The sequence below is a fragment of the Lontra canadensis genome, unplaced genomic scaffold (assembly GCF_010015895.1).
Source record: "Lontra canadensis isolate GAN:19392208 unplaced genomic scaffold, GSC_riverotter_1.0 scaffold9, whole genome shotgun sequence".
Lineage (NCBI taxonomy): Eukaryota > Metazoa > Chordata > Mammalia > Carnivora > Mustelidae > Lontra > Lontra canadensis.
In genome coordinates, this window is record NW_022631003.1 from 19,061,908 (window position 1) to 19,075,699 (window position 13,792).

Below are 13,792 nucleotides of genomic sequence, written 5' to 3' on the forward strand. Positions count from 1 at the left end.
TCCCTTTGACTGCAGAGTGTGCTCGCTGTTCTGGAAGGTGGCATGGGGTTGCTTTTGCTGTGTTTTTACATTTTCCTGACTCCCCAGTGACCGTCTTAAGCCCTGAAAACCAGAGGATTAGTAACCGTCACACCTCGGATACCAGGGAATTGAACGGGTGAGAAGAAAGAGGACAACTTTTTTAATGGATAAATGTACAACAGCCATTTCCCGTGAAGATCCTTAGCACAGAAGCGACAAAGGGAGAAGTGGAGAGGAATCTGTGACACACACGGACACGGGCACACACACACACGCTACACCGTTCTCTTTAAATAGAAACTGCTTTCCCAAGTTTGATTTTTGTCGTCTCGTCCTGAGCTGTCCACTAGGCGGTTGAAACGATTCCATCCTCCTCTGTTGTGCCATCTCGGTGCCCCTCCTCGTGCCCATTCCGCTGTGGCTCAGCGGCCTGGAGAAGGAGAGCAGATGGGGCCCCGAAAGGCAGCCGATGGGACCTTGGAAACACTTGGAATCACTCTCCCAAGTGTCAGGGAGGAAGTGAAGGAAGAAGGTGGGGAGGAGGAGGAGGCGAGTTCCCCTTAAAAGAGGACATTTTCCAGAAAAGCACTCTCTTTCAAGTACCTTAGCTTGCCCGAACCCTGGTCACCTCTGCCTTTGGGGCCGAGGATGTGTTTTCCGAGGCCTGTGGAGTGAGCCTTGAAAAAGTTAAAGGCTTCTTTCAGGCTCCCTGTTCCTGGCTCCTCCCCCACCCCTCCCTCCCAGCCTCCTGGTCACCCCACAGGACTCTGATAATAGGGACTGTCTCCATCCTGAGAAAAGGCAGCCTGCTTGTTTAAGTTTCCTTGGAATAAAGAGAACTTGGGAGGGAAGGGACCAGGCTCAGCTGAACTGCACAAAAGAAAGCCTCTCCCATGCCAGTGACGGGTCCCATCAGGCCCCGTCCAGAATGAGAATGAGTTCTGCTCTTGTTACACTTTGCAAAGGACTGTTCTGTGGACTGTGGCCTGTACAAGACATTTTCCTGTGTGGTTTAAAAGAGCAAGAGGGGCAAAGAAAGGACATGCATTCTTCTTTATTCAGACACCCGTGGTAGATCATCTGTGTTGTGTGGGTCATGCAAATCCAACGAGATCCTTCTGTTCTCCACACGCCTCCGTTGCCACTGCCGATTAGAAAACCTTCTTGCACCCGCTTTTCCCAGCGGTTTCAATTTGCCCCCTAAATCTATTGAAGGAGCCTTTCAACTCTTAGTATCTCCTTTCCTACATTTTTTTCCTCTTTTAAAAATGGACCCTCTTGAAAAGTGTGCATAAAAATCAGCAATATCTTTCTGCCCTGCAGTGTCAGAAATGCTGCCCTTAATTGCCTCTTTCCTGTAGAAATCCGTCCTTCAGTCCCATCTCTCCCTCAGGGAAGTCTCTCCTATCCCAGGTGCCTCACTGTTCATAAATTAAAATAATTTGCGTGATTACTCTTCACTGGTAGGAATAAAAACTTGTGATATGTTAGCCACGATTTCTAAAATACCTGAGGAAGGGGCATTCCATATCTAGGGGCAGCTGTGTGCATTTCTTAAAGAAGTGGCCCCCCCAAGAGTTGCCTTTCCCATTCCATTGCCCCACGCACACTTTGGAGTGAGACGAGGACATCCTTCCTGCCTCTCTTCTCTACCCTGCACCAAGGTATCAGGAGAGATGTATGTGTGTTTCTCTTCTCACACCGAAATTGTTTTTTACCTGAATTGCCAGTACCTATTGTCAGGCGCGTTTGTATTTGCAAGGCTGAAGAAAACTAACCCTATTCTCCAGGAGTCCCTACATAAACTTGAGGTAGTCTGCGAACTTTGAAATTGCGGGAAAATATTTGCATGCTTGTGCCTGTGCATTTCAAAAGAGGGTCCGTGGGCGCCTGGGTGGCTTAGTGGGTTAAAGCCTCTGCCTTCGGCTCAGGTCATGATCTCGGGGTCCTGGGATCGAGTCCCGCATCAGGCTCTCTGCTCAGCAGGGAGCCTGTTTCCTTCTCTCTCTCTCTGTCTCTCTGCCTGCCTCTCTGCCTACTTGTGATCTCTCTCTCTGTCAAATAAATAAATAAAATCTTAAAAAAAAAAAAAAAGAGGGTCCGTAGCTCTCACTGAATTCTCAAAGGGGTCCGTTATCTCTGAAACATAAGAAGTACGGCTCTAATCTGTGCCCCTCTCTATTGACACTACATGCTCAATCATCTGTTTTCAATAGAACTTTAGTTAAAATGTCGATATTTTGTTCATTGTGATTTTTTTGCATTCATTCTGATTTTTTCAATAATGCATTAAAATACTTATTATTTTCCCCAAAATATATGTTGTTTTTTTTTTGTTGTTTTTTTTTTTTGCTTACTAAGTTTGGGGCACTACCTTAAACTGTGCACCCAAAATGAGTGCTTCACTTGCCTCACCATAGTCCAGGACGTAAATGGGCTTTCTTCCTCCAGTCTCTCATCTGTTCCAGCCCCTTCTGTCATCTCCTCCTGAACCATCCTCCCAACCCACGATGCACACTGATGATGCCAGTGCCCCCTCCTCAAAGCCCTGTCCTGGCCCCATACCTCCTGCCAGAGCCTTCACACAGCCTGCGAGAACCCTTGCTCCAGTTTCTGAAGCCCCAGTGGGCTGCAGAAAACACTTCGGTCTCCTGGACAGGTGTGGCAAAGTACAGCTTATCTGCTATCCAGTATCTGTCCTACTCAACCTCTCTAAATGCACTTGGAGTGTAACAGACCAGTCTTTATATGGGTTCTCTCATTTCTTTCTTAAACTTGCCAAAGGAGATAAGTACTATTCTTGGTCTCATTGTACATCTGGGGAAACAGGTTCAGAGGTATAACTTACCTAAAACCACTGAGCTAGTAGGTGGCAGGACCAGTATTTGAACTCAGGACTCAGTCCAAAACCCAAGTTTTAATCTAAAATATTACATGCCTCTCACCACATTGGGCTTGCTGCCCAACAGCAGAAATGGGAAGGACTCCTAAGTCATGTTTGTGAGGATGAGTGGCAGGCTCTGGGCCAGTTTTGCTGTCAACAGGTCTGCTGATAAAACCCTTTTGTGGATAAAACTGAGTGAAAGCAAAAAAAAAAAAATCCACAAATGAAGTCTATAAGAAAAGTATTTTCAAGGGAATTGACTATGACTTTGGATCTAAACGTGAACCTATAGTATTCTTGCTTTTGGGATTTGGGCCAAAAGATGTAAGTAGAACCTTCTAACCTCTATTTAAATACTCAGTGCTGAGAAACAGGGTAACCTTGAGGACAAAAATAGGAAATGTTTTGGAACTTCTAATTCCCTAGTGACAGAATTTGTGTGCTGAAAGCATTTTGATCAAATGGCAACTCCAAGGTTAAAGGCAGACCCAGAGAATTGAGAATGCTGGGCTTTTCGGAGTTACCTCCAAGATGAAGACCAGTGTAGAAGCCTGGAGGACTGGCTGTCGGGGAGGGAAGGGAGTCAGAAGAGGCTCCTGGAAAGTGCTCTGAGAAGCAGCTTGAAGGGCTCTGATGATTCTTGGTTTTACTTTGGAGGGTTTATCCTAAGGTAAACCCTACCTGCCACAACTCCCTTTGCAGAGGGTAGAGGGGGCCCTCTGGGCACTGCTCAAAGTTCTGGATCTATGGCTAAATCAAATCTGCCACGAGAAGTTGAGTTTATGACTGATTATCCCTACTGCCCTTGCACTGTTACTGTGCGTTGCAGAGGGATTTTTTTTTTTTTTTGCAAGAGATTTTTATATCCATTATCGCATCCTTCAACCCAGACAAAGCTCACTGGTTTAATACGGAAGACCTGGGGCTGGAGTTCTGTTCCTATGCCCATTGTGACCTTGATAAAGTCCCTCTATCTCTCTGAGCTTCAATTCCATCAGCAAGTACAGCTGTGGCAGCCTTAACTCCCTCACAGAATAGATGTGGGATGCCACGGATGTGGCCACGGATGGTGATAGCAAAGAGTTTCTCAGAGCTAGAGTAGCCTGCCTGATGAGAATGGTGTCAGGTGGGGGAGGGGTAGCAGTCACAGGCTGTGCAGCTGGCCCAGAGGTAGGTTGGGGATCTCTGTACGATCTGCCATCACTGGGGGACCACTGCATGCCAGGTGTGATGTGAGAAGCACTGAGCTGTCCCATCAGCTCCATGCATGAACATTTTAACTCTTAACAGGTGCATCTAACAATCAGCAGTTCTATCTCCAGAAGGTAGAAGAAATGATGAGGAACACTTGGAATTTGGCCTCAGGTCTGGCAAATAAGGAAGAATCAGTTGGCAGAGTAGAAATGATGAGAACTTCTGCTGAGAAGGAAAACGTCATCTTAGAATTGGAAAAGAGAAATGTAAGACATGATCTTTCAGACACGTGCCTTCAGACATTTAGAGGAGAGGTAGCTGTGGTGTCCCGATCGACAGTGCTCACACACAAGTCGGAGAGTCAGGGTGCCTTTGAGAGTGAACTTCTGGGGCACCTGGGTGGCTCAGTTGGTTAAGCACCCGACTCTTGATTTCGGCTCAGGTCGTGATCTCCAGGTTGGGAAATCAAGTCCCACACTGGGCTCCATGCTCAGCAGGGAGTCTGCTTGAGATTCTCTCTCTCAAGTAAGGAAATAAATCTTTAAAAAAAAAAAAAGAAAAGAAAAAATGAACTTCTGACATGAGCTGTACTTACTGGGACAAGAGAGGAGGAAGGCAGCTAAAGGAGCTGATGAGGCTGTATTGGGGACATTCTCTGGGAAGCTCAAATTTTAAATAGGTTTTTTAAAAAAGTAATGCAGGCTTAATATAAAGAATTGGGAAATAAAATATGAAAAGGAGATAGTAAGCATCGTCTGTGATTCTATGGCGTAACCGTTGGCCATTAATATTTTGATGTTTCCTGGTGATATTTTTCTGTGCCTTGTTTGAGATTATCGTACAAACACACACGTGCTATCTGGTATTCTTCCGTACAAACAGATACTCTTTAAAAATATTCAGTGATTGGCCGCCTAATTTTCTATCAGAGACGTTGTCTGTGGTTTGCTTAACTAGTCCTTACTGATGTACCCAGTTTCTTACTAGTAAAAAGAATACTTCAGTGAACATCTTTTTGCATGAACAATTTCTCTGTATTCTAAATTTTTAAGGTAGATTCTCAGAGGTTAACACTTATACGGCTCTTACATTACCACCAAATTGTTTGTCAGAAAGATGAAGCCAGTTTGTCTTCCCGCTCTTTTGTGTGTACCAGCCTGCTAAGCTCAAATTTTAAAAGGATGTATATACTAGATGGAAGAAAAACTCACTGAAAAGGAAAACGTACAAGAGCCATTTAGACTTAAAAGGCTAAAACTAAGTGAGCTAAAAATTCACCATGGAAGCTCCTTGAGGAAACAAGGAATGTCATGGGTGGTTTAAGCATAAGGATGGCATCGGGGCGGCCAGGTGGCTCAGTTGGTTAAGCATCTGACTCTTGGCTTCAGCTCAGGTTGTGATCTCGGGGTCGTGGGACTGAGCCCCGCAGCAAGCATTGTGCTCAGCGGGGAGCCTGCTTGAGATTCTCTCTCTCCCTCTGTCCCTCCCCTCTATTCTTTCTCCCTTGCTCTCTCTCAAATAAATAAATAAATCTTAAAAAAAAAAAAAAACAATAAGCACAGTATCAGCACGCTGATTGGGGCGGATGGAGTGACATTGACAAGGGGCAAAGAGAAAACCAAACTGTTCGACTTCTCTTTCTTCTTTCTCTCCCATCAAGGAGGATGATTGTCAGACTGAAACAAGAATGGCAAACACTGACATAAGGGAATTAAAGCCCAAGATGGGAGAATTGATGTAAAAGTGAATCTAAGTTGTTCTAAATAAATTCAAGACTCTTGGCCCGGACAAATGACATAGGAGAATGCAGGGCTTACAAGGCCGAGCTCACTGCAGGCCACTACGGTGACCCCTGAGGGTTGTAGGAAACCGAAGAGGTATTGAAAGAAAGAATCTGAGCCACTGTTCACCTGATCATTCAGAATCGAAACGGAAAAGAGGGTGTAGGCGCCTACTAAAAACAGCTAGCAGGGTCTGACTTCCAGATGAAATTCAGGACAGATTTTGAAACATACATGTTGTGAGCACTTAGGAAAAAGTTGTCCGTTCAGAGCCAAGCACCCGCGCCTTCTCTTCCCCCTCTAGCCTCTCCAGTGAGGCTGCAGTTACATATTTATGGACACGAAGAAAGCATTTCATTGAATTTTAGATGGTGTCTATTCGGCGGAGCTGACAGAATGTAATCCAGCTACCAGAGTGTGTACATGGATTGATCATTGAACACTTGTGCCAATAATTTGGATGCCAATAACTTGATGAGTGTCTGTCTGCAAGGAGGTGGCTGGTAGGTCCCCGGAGTGCTCCCATCCCAGCCCATACCTCCTCAGCATTTTGTCAGCAACCTGTTGAGGTGAGACACATATCAAAGCTGCAGATGACGTGAAGCTGTGAAGTGTGGTTGTTACTAGAAATAGAACCAAGTCTGGAGAGACGACAGCATGCTGGAATGATGGTACAAGTAACAAGATGAAATCTACTATTGATGAACGTGCATTCGTACGGTTGGGTTCCAAACACCAGCTATGTATGTGCCGAGAAGGGCGAGCAAAAATGAAAACAGTAGTTCAGAGAGGCTAGTATGTATTAGATGCTTGCCATATTCCACATAGCATCCTATGTGTTTCGTATTATCATTTGTATAATCTTATTCTCTACTAAGTTTGTGGCCTCTTCACATTTGATAAGCACATTGTCTATGATTCAGTGGTACCTACTCAAGGGTTGGAATTTGTCCCCATTTTTCAGTTGAGGCAAGTGAGAGACAGAGAGGTTGAATAACTTGTCTGAGCTCACACAGCTGGGAACTAGTGCTTTGGTTCTCAGTGCCTGCCTGCATATCCGCCGTGGAAATTCACGCAACCACTGAAACTGTTCTCTGGCTCTTTTTTAAGTCAGGACTTTAATTTGATGTCCTGCCAAAATACCAGATAGACAGAGAGGTAGGTGGTTAATAATATACGGACAGCTGGCTTGTCCGTTTCTTCGCTGTGTGACTTTGGCCAAGTCAGTTCAGTTCCCTGAGCTCCAGTTTTCTCCTTTGTAGATGGGGATAGTGATTGTTTCTATTCTACATTATTGCTGTCGGGATTCAGTGAGTTCTGTACAGAGAGCACTGGGACCAGTGCCTGGACACAGTAAGCTCTTGTAAGGATTTGCTATGGTTATGAGGTCCTTGAGAAGTGGTATGGCAGGGTTTGAAGAGCTGGGACTATGAAGCCAGACCATGTGGGTTTGGATCCTAGTGCCACCATGCCCAGTGATGTGTGCCGCATTTTTTGCTCATTTATAATGTGAGAATAAGAATCTTTGTAGAAAATATTCAGACTAAGTGCCCAAAAACTGGTAGTACTGTTATCAATAGAAGCATATCGCCTGGGGAAAGAGGGTTCTGGTCCAGCTCCCGGTACTATGTTTAAGGGAGGGAGCTAAATCTGCTGGGTGGTGGAGGTGGGCGGGTCGGAGAGGGTCTAAAAACTATAGCAGAGAGGTTATGTTTAGACCAGTTTAGGACATTTAATCTGAAGGCGAGATGACTAAGCAAGGAAGTGATAACTTTTCCTATTCATGTCAAGGGTTACAGAAATTGTTCTGTGTCACTGAATCTAGTTATGACACAGCATGGAGAAGCTGGAAACAGAACCTGGGCCAGCTTCATCGTGGTTCAGCCTCTTAATTTTTCCCGGCTTCATAAAGATGGGTGGCAGTTGAGCTAGATCCTCCCCCAGGGTTCGTCTCCTCTTTTACAGTTCTGTCCTATCAACCACAGAATCAGCATCAAAATCCTGTTTACACACAGAGTTTGGGACAAAGGGTGTTTTTGATGAATGCATTCTATAGCAGAAGAGCTTGAACTGAATTTCATTCAAACCGGTGCCATCGCCTCATGACTCCGAGCCCTGTTTCCTCCTCTGTTAAACTGAAATGAGAACATGATAGATTTCACGGAGCTTTTGTGAGAATCACGTGAAGTCATACATGTGAAAGCACCTAGTCAAAATGTCATGTTTATTATTGCCTGAGCCGGTTTAGAACTTTTCCAAGAACCGTAATAGAAGAAAACACTCTTAAGCACCACACTCTACTTAAAATAACTTAATCTGTTTCCCGAGACTCAGAAGATCATTCAGGAAGTTTCAAAATCTCAGGGTCGTCATCGTGAGGAGGGAGTAGTTCGGTAGAAAAAAGGTCCTAGCTGTTTGTATTCTTTGGTTTTTCGGAGTCAGATGCCATGGGAGGGTGTTGACTATGTTAACCCAGAAAGCAACAGAGATCGTGTACTCTGAGCCCCTCATTTTACAGAGGAAGCCACTGAGCCAGAGAGAAACTGGCCCAAATCAGCTGTTAACTAATGGAAGCTGTGGGGGTTAAATCCAACTTCCAGACTCCCCGTGCATTTTCCATCATTAGTCTAAATGTAACTTGGAGAGCTTGAAATTGGGCTAACAATGTGCTGATGAAAGTGGCTGCTCCTCTGACCATGGAATCGAAGAACTATTAGAAGGAAATTTAGGGCCTGGGTGTCACTAAAAGGTATGACACCATGAACTTCACTTGACCTACTTAGAAAAAAAAAAATGCAGTAGAATTCTTAGGAATTTTCTTAATCACAGCAGTTCATTTCTTCTCTACAAAGTTCTTCTCAAATATGCTCTGAAATGAATGACATTAAAAATGCAGGTCTTGGGGCGCCTGGGTGGCTCAGTGGGTTAAAGCCTCAACCTTCGGCTCAGGTCATGATCCCAGGGTCCTGGGATTGAGCCCCCGCATTGGGCTCTCTGCTCACCAGGGAGCCTGCTCCCCCCACCCCCGCCTGCCTTTCTGCCTACTTGTGATCTCTGTCTATCAAATAAATAAATAAAATCTAAAAAAAAAAATGCAGGTCTTAGTATGGCTCTCATGGGTTTATAATGTGCACAGGGAGTAGTGTGACAGAGGTACAGGAAAAGGGTCTCTCTCTTCCTTTTACTAATGATAAGTAATATCAGTATGATTCAGCTTTGTTGAGTTAACGCCGCAAGAAAAAACCGTAAGGGCAGTTCTATGTGAGAGTTCTCCTTCACCTTGCCTGTGCGGCTTCTGGTGGGTTAGGCGCAGTGAGCCACGTCAAGTCTCAAGACCAGTGCCAGTGAGCCACGAGTAGCCAGTGAGGGCAGCACGTTATTCCTGGATGTGTTCAAAGCAGAGGGCCACCTACACCTCCCTCCTTTTCCCATTTATCAATCTACTTCTCCAGAGATATACAATTTTTTTTTTTGGTCTATTTTTAGTCTGTTGGTAACTGGAGAAGGCCTCCCAGGATCAAAGTCTGGGATGAGGAGGTTTCAGTTGACTCAGTCTTCTCTGAATCCCTAATAGATACTGGAAATCAATCTGAATTCTGACTCCGGGTGGGAAATGCGTGCGCAAGCAAAACGTGAGGGATAAGAGCAGAGACTCTGAAACCAGACTGCCTGGGTTCGAATCTCAGCCCCTCTTGTTACCCTGACCCTATGACCTTGGGCAAATCCCTTCAATACTCTGAGCCTGAGTTCCCTGATCCAAACCCCTATCTCGTGGGATTGCTGTGAGCAATGCAGTTAAATGAACTTATATTTATAAAGTGCCTCCAAGAGTGCTAGATGATAGATGTGCTTAATAAATGACTATTAAGCAAATTAAATGGTCCTAATTAGACAGAGTTGCCTCTGGGTCCAAGGCTCTGTTCCATTTAGATGCTATAAGTCCAAGACCTTAAGAGTTATTAGGTTTGAGGAAAAGGGGCTTCTTTTTCCTCAGTCGTTCTAGTGAATTAAAGAGGAAACAGCCGTAGAACTTGACTTTGAACACCGTAGTTTATCAAGCCTCTTTCCAGAAGCTTGGCGAATGTGTCTACCTTCTCTTTATGCTAAAGGAAGAGTAGTGACTCTGATCAGTGTCCTGGCAGGCCTTGAGCAGGTAGCTAGGTTTGTTGGGGTCACTTTTGTAAACCTGCTAGGATTGCCTTGGTATTCCCCGGACTGACGGTGACTCGATGGGTCCCTTTTGCACACGGCCCAGAGCAGCACTCCGGTCGCTTCCCTGGGAGGGGGTTTCCGCAGCGTTGGCTTCAGGGACTGGCCTGTGGGAGACATTAATGGGAAGTGAAAAGAGAAACTGTCGCCCTTCACCAGCAGGGGTGTTTGGAGTGTGTGACTCTTCTTGTATTTAGGGAAAAGATTACTCATGAGTATTTTCTTCCATAGAATATAAAGAACCTCAAATTACTACTTGTGTCCCCCACCCCCTTCTCACCCGCCTCCCTCCGGTTCAGTGAATCTCTACAGACACTTCAGCATTTTACTCTCATTTCCCCTCCTGAGTGGGATTCGGTTCTGTATTTGCTCTGGCGTTCACACTTCCAATAAGCTACCCCATCGTTTTTCCTGTTTCTGACTGAGCGTCTTCTGCTCTGTGGCCCACCTACGACCAGGCTCCTTCCTAGGCCAAGCTTCACTGGAACCTCACACTTGGCTCCCAGTATCTGGTTGTACCCATGCTGTTTGTGTGAAGGAGGGGAAGGGGAAAGTTGTAGTAACAAGTCACTAATCACTGTGCTGTTCCTGTTCAAAGGTGACACCACTGATGATAGGAAGTAAACATTAAGGATATTTACTGGTTCAGAAGTTGAGATCTTGCAGAACCATCCTCAGGCCCACTCCCATTTCACTGCAATTCCAGATATATTTTCAAGGTCATTGGAAAGAGTGGGGACACCTTTTATATCCAAGGACCATTTGAATAGGCATTACTTCTTGGCACAGTTAAGAGGCAGAAACAAAACCTTGAACTCGTTAGTGGCTGTCTTTTAGTCTCAAGATCATAGAGCAGGAGCATGCTACATGTTCTTATTTTATGATGCCACATTTTTTTTCTCATGTAAAACTATTAAATGTGCAAAACAAGAAGAACTCTTAAATGCCCTTCTCTAATGAGCCCAGCACCCATAGTTCTTTCCTGGTGCCCTACACGATAGCCTGCTTTAGAAAGGACTTCCCCAGAGCTCAAGGAAACCAGCTGCCATTCTTCAAAACTAGACTTTGCAGGGGAGCAGTCACCTGGAAGACAGAGCCAATAGTCATGCCCAGAGGCCCTGGACCTTCTCCAAGAGATCTGAACTGTTCGTTCCCTTGTCTACCAGGGAGGAAAAGCAGCCCATCCAAGTAGACCAGACAGTTCTTTGTGATGCTTAAGGATGAAAAGGTGACTCTTTCCAGGATCCAGCTGAAGGGCTCTTTGACAGCACACTCGAGTCTCCTTAGCAAGTTTAAGTAACTTACTGGGGAGACCGAATCTCCTCTTAGCAAACCCTGACTCCACTGTACTTGAACTATTAATTCATGCAATATAGTTTTAAAGATTGAAGCTCTGTTGAGCTTCTAGCTTCTTCCAACACGTCTGTTATCATTTGGTCTCAGGACTGCTTTCAGTTCTTAAGAATTATTGAAGACCCCAAAGAGCTTCACTCATATGGGTTTTATCTATCTATATTTACCATATTGGAAATTAAAACTGAGAATTTAAAAAGTACTTACTGAAAATAGTAAGTTAAGCTTATATTAGCATTAAGTATATATTTATGAATATATCTTCCAGAACAAAAAAAATTAGCGAGAAAAGTGGCATTGTGTTACATTTTTGCAAGTCTCTTTAATGTCTGGCATCATAGAAAATGGCCAAATTCTCATGTCTGCTGCAATATCACGTCATGTAGCTTCTAGAAAATTCCACTATATACTCATGAATGAATGAGAGTGGGAAAAAGTCAGTAACCTCTTAATATTGTTATGAAAAGAGTTTTGACTTCATAGACACCCTGAAAAGGTCTTGGGAACCCTGAGGGGTCCCCAGATCACACTTTGAGAACCACTGTTCTAAAACACTTGAATGATATATCAAAGATTTCTCATAACAGCAAAATGAAATAAAAATATAGACTCAGAGGCATCCAGAAAGATCCAGCCTGAGCTACCCTCTTAACCCAAGCTGCAGCCCTCCCTTTGGCCCACTTCTGGTCCTACTCAGAGTCCAAGTACCACCCCCGCCAGGAAGTTCTAACATCAAAAAAGTAGAATGAAAAGGCAGAAGACCTTTTATCCTCACTTTGCCCTCTCATTCCCAGAGGCTAGCTTGATAGTTTCCCAGAGGCTAAGTGAATTATTCTTCCTGGAAGAAGTTTCAGGGAACACTTCATTATTTGGCAGCTCTCAAAGGTCAAGCCCAGCTCTGGAACATTCTCACTTCAAAAGGACAGTGGGTGACAATCAGCTCAACTGTGATGCTAAGGTCCCCTCCAAAGCACATTGACATCTGTCATGACTCTGAGTCCCGTGCGTGTTTCAGGCCACCGAAGAGCCTCAGCTTTAGGGCATCCCTGGGATCAAGACAGCCTCAGGGGCTGGACAAGGAAGGACCTGGCACCAAGACCTAGGGTCCATTGAAGACATAAAAAAGTATTTGTCTTATTTTGCCTCTAAATAAATAGTTAATTGGATACCACACTTTGGTACTTATAAATCTTGAGCTTTAACTTGGGATTCAGAGTTGAACATAAAGGCTCTTCAGACATGGACCCTCAATTTTATTAACCATTCAGAAAGCTTTTCCCTTTATTCCAACTGTCTAACTGACAAGACCTTCTCCTCTCTCTCTCTCTCTTTCTCTCTCCCTCCCTCTCTCTGCCTTGCTCTTTCTCCAACAGGCTTGCAGCCAGTTTACTGGAGCAGGGATGACGTAGCCCAGTGGCTCAAGTGGGCTGAAAATGAGTTTTCTTTAAGACCAATTGACAGCAACACGTTTGAAATGAATGGCAAAGCTCTCCTGCTGCTGACCAAAGAGGACTTTCGCTATCGATCTCCTCATTCAGGTGAGAGTCTGGACCCCTGACACGTGCTCAGCAGGGACAATCTGTTAGCCGTTGGTTGGTCTTTGCTACCACTCACCGTGCCCAAGAAATCCCCACAGTAGGCCACCAGGAACACAAAGACGATGACCTCAGCTTAATAGAGGAAAGAGCCTGCTGATATGTCAGTCTGAGGGGAAAAGAGGAAGAACTTCCAAATCAAGGGGAAAATTTGAAGGTTGGGAGAAGAAATCTACTTAGGACCTACAGACACTGGGACTTAAGGGATCTAGTTGTGGCCACCAAATCAAGAAAAGAATGCATTCCAGCCCTTTCACTCTGCGTTGCTTCTGATTCTGAAACGTTTGAAAGAGGTGCTTAGGAGTGAGTTTGGGTGGTGAGCTGCTCAGTGAAAACCAAAGACAGAAGAGGAAGGGGCTTGAGCCCTGCTAAGGTAGATGGAGTGGGAAGAAGAGACATGAGGGAACAGGAAGTAAGGATGGGGGAAGAGGTGGAGATCCTAGGAGCTACGGCAAGCTTAGAAATAAACTCAAAGGGCTTCAGGTGACACCCTTTGAAGTACTGGATTGTGTGAAGTGTTGCATCTTGTAGCTTATAGAAATCCTGCAAAGTGCATGTGGAAGACTTCTCAGGCTCATCTAACTAGGTAGTTTTGTCAAAATAAGGGCCTCTAAGACTCCATGGGAAGATTCGATTCAGTGAAGAGCTTTTGTACCTGCAAAGTGTATTGCTGACCTAGGTAAGACTTCAAATATACTTTCTAATTTCATTTCTTAAACATTAGGATATTTAGAAGATAGTTATTTGGGAACTCC

General features: G+C 44.7%; 1 protein-coding gene across 3 annotated transcripts in view; it reads left to right on the top strand.

The window, feature by feature from the left end:
- Nucleotides 1-13,792, top strand: part of ETV6 (ETS variant transcription factor 6) — a 229,150-nt gene that overhangs the window by 170,396 nt on the left and 44,962 nt on the right. For all 3 annotated transcript variants that reach the window (XM_032855005.1, XM_032855004.1, XM_032855006.1), the window contains one exon: nt 12,816-12,980. In XM_032855005.1, coding sequence (XP_032710896.1) covers nt 12,816-12,980 — 165 coding nt within the window. The remainder of the gene's footprint in view (nt 1-12,815; nt 12,981-13,792) is intronic.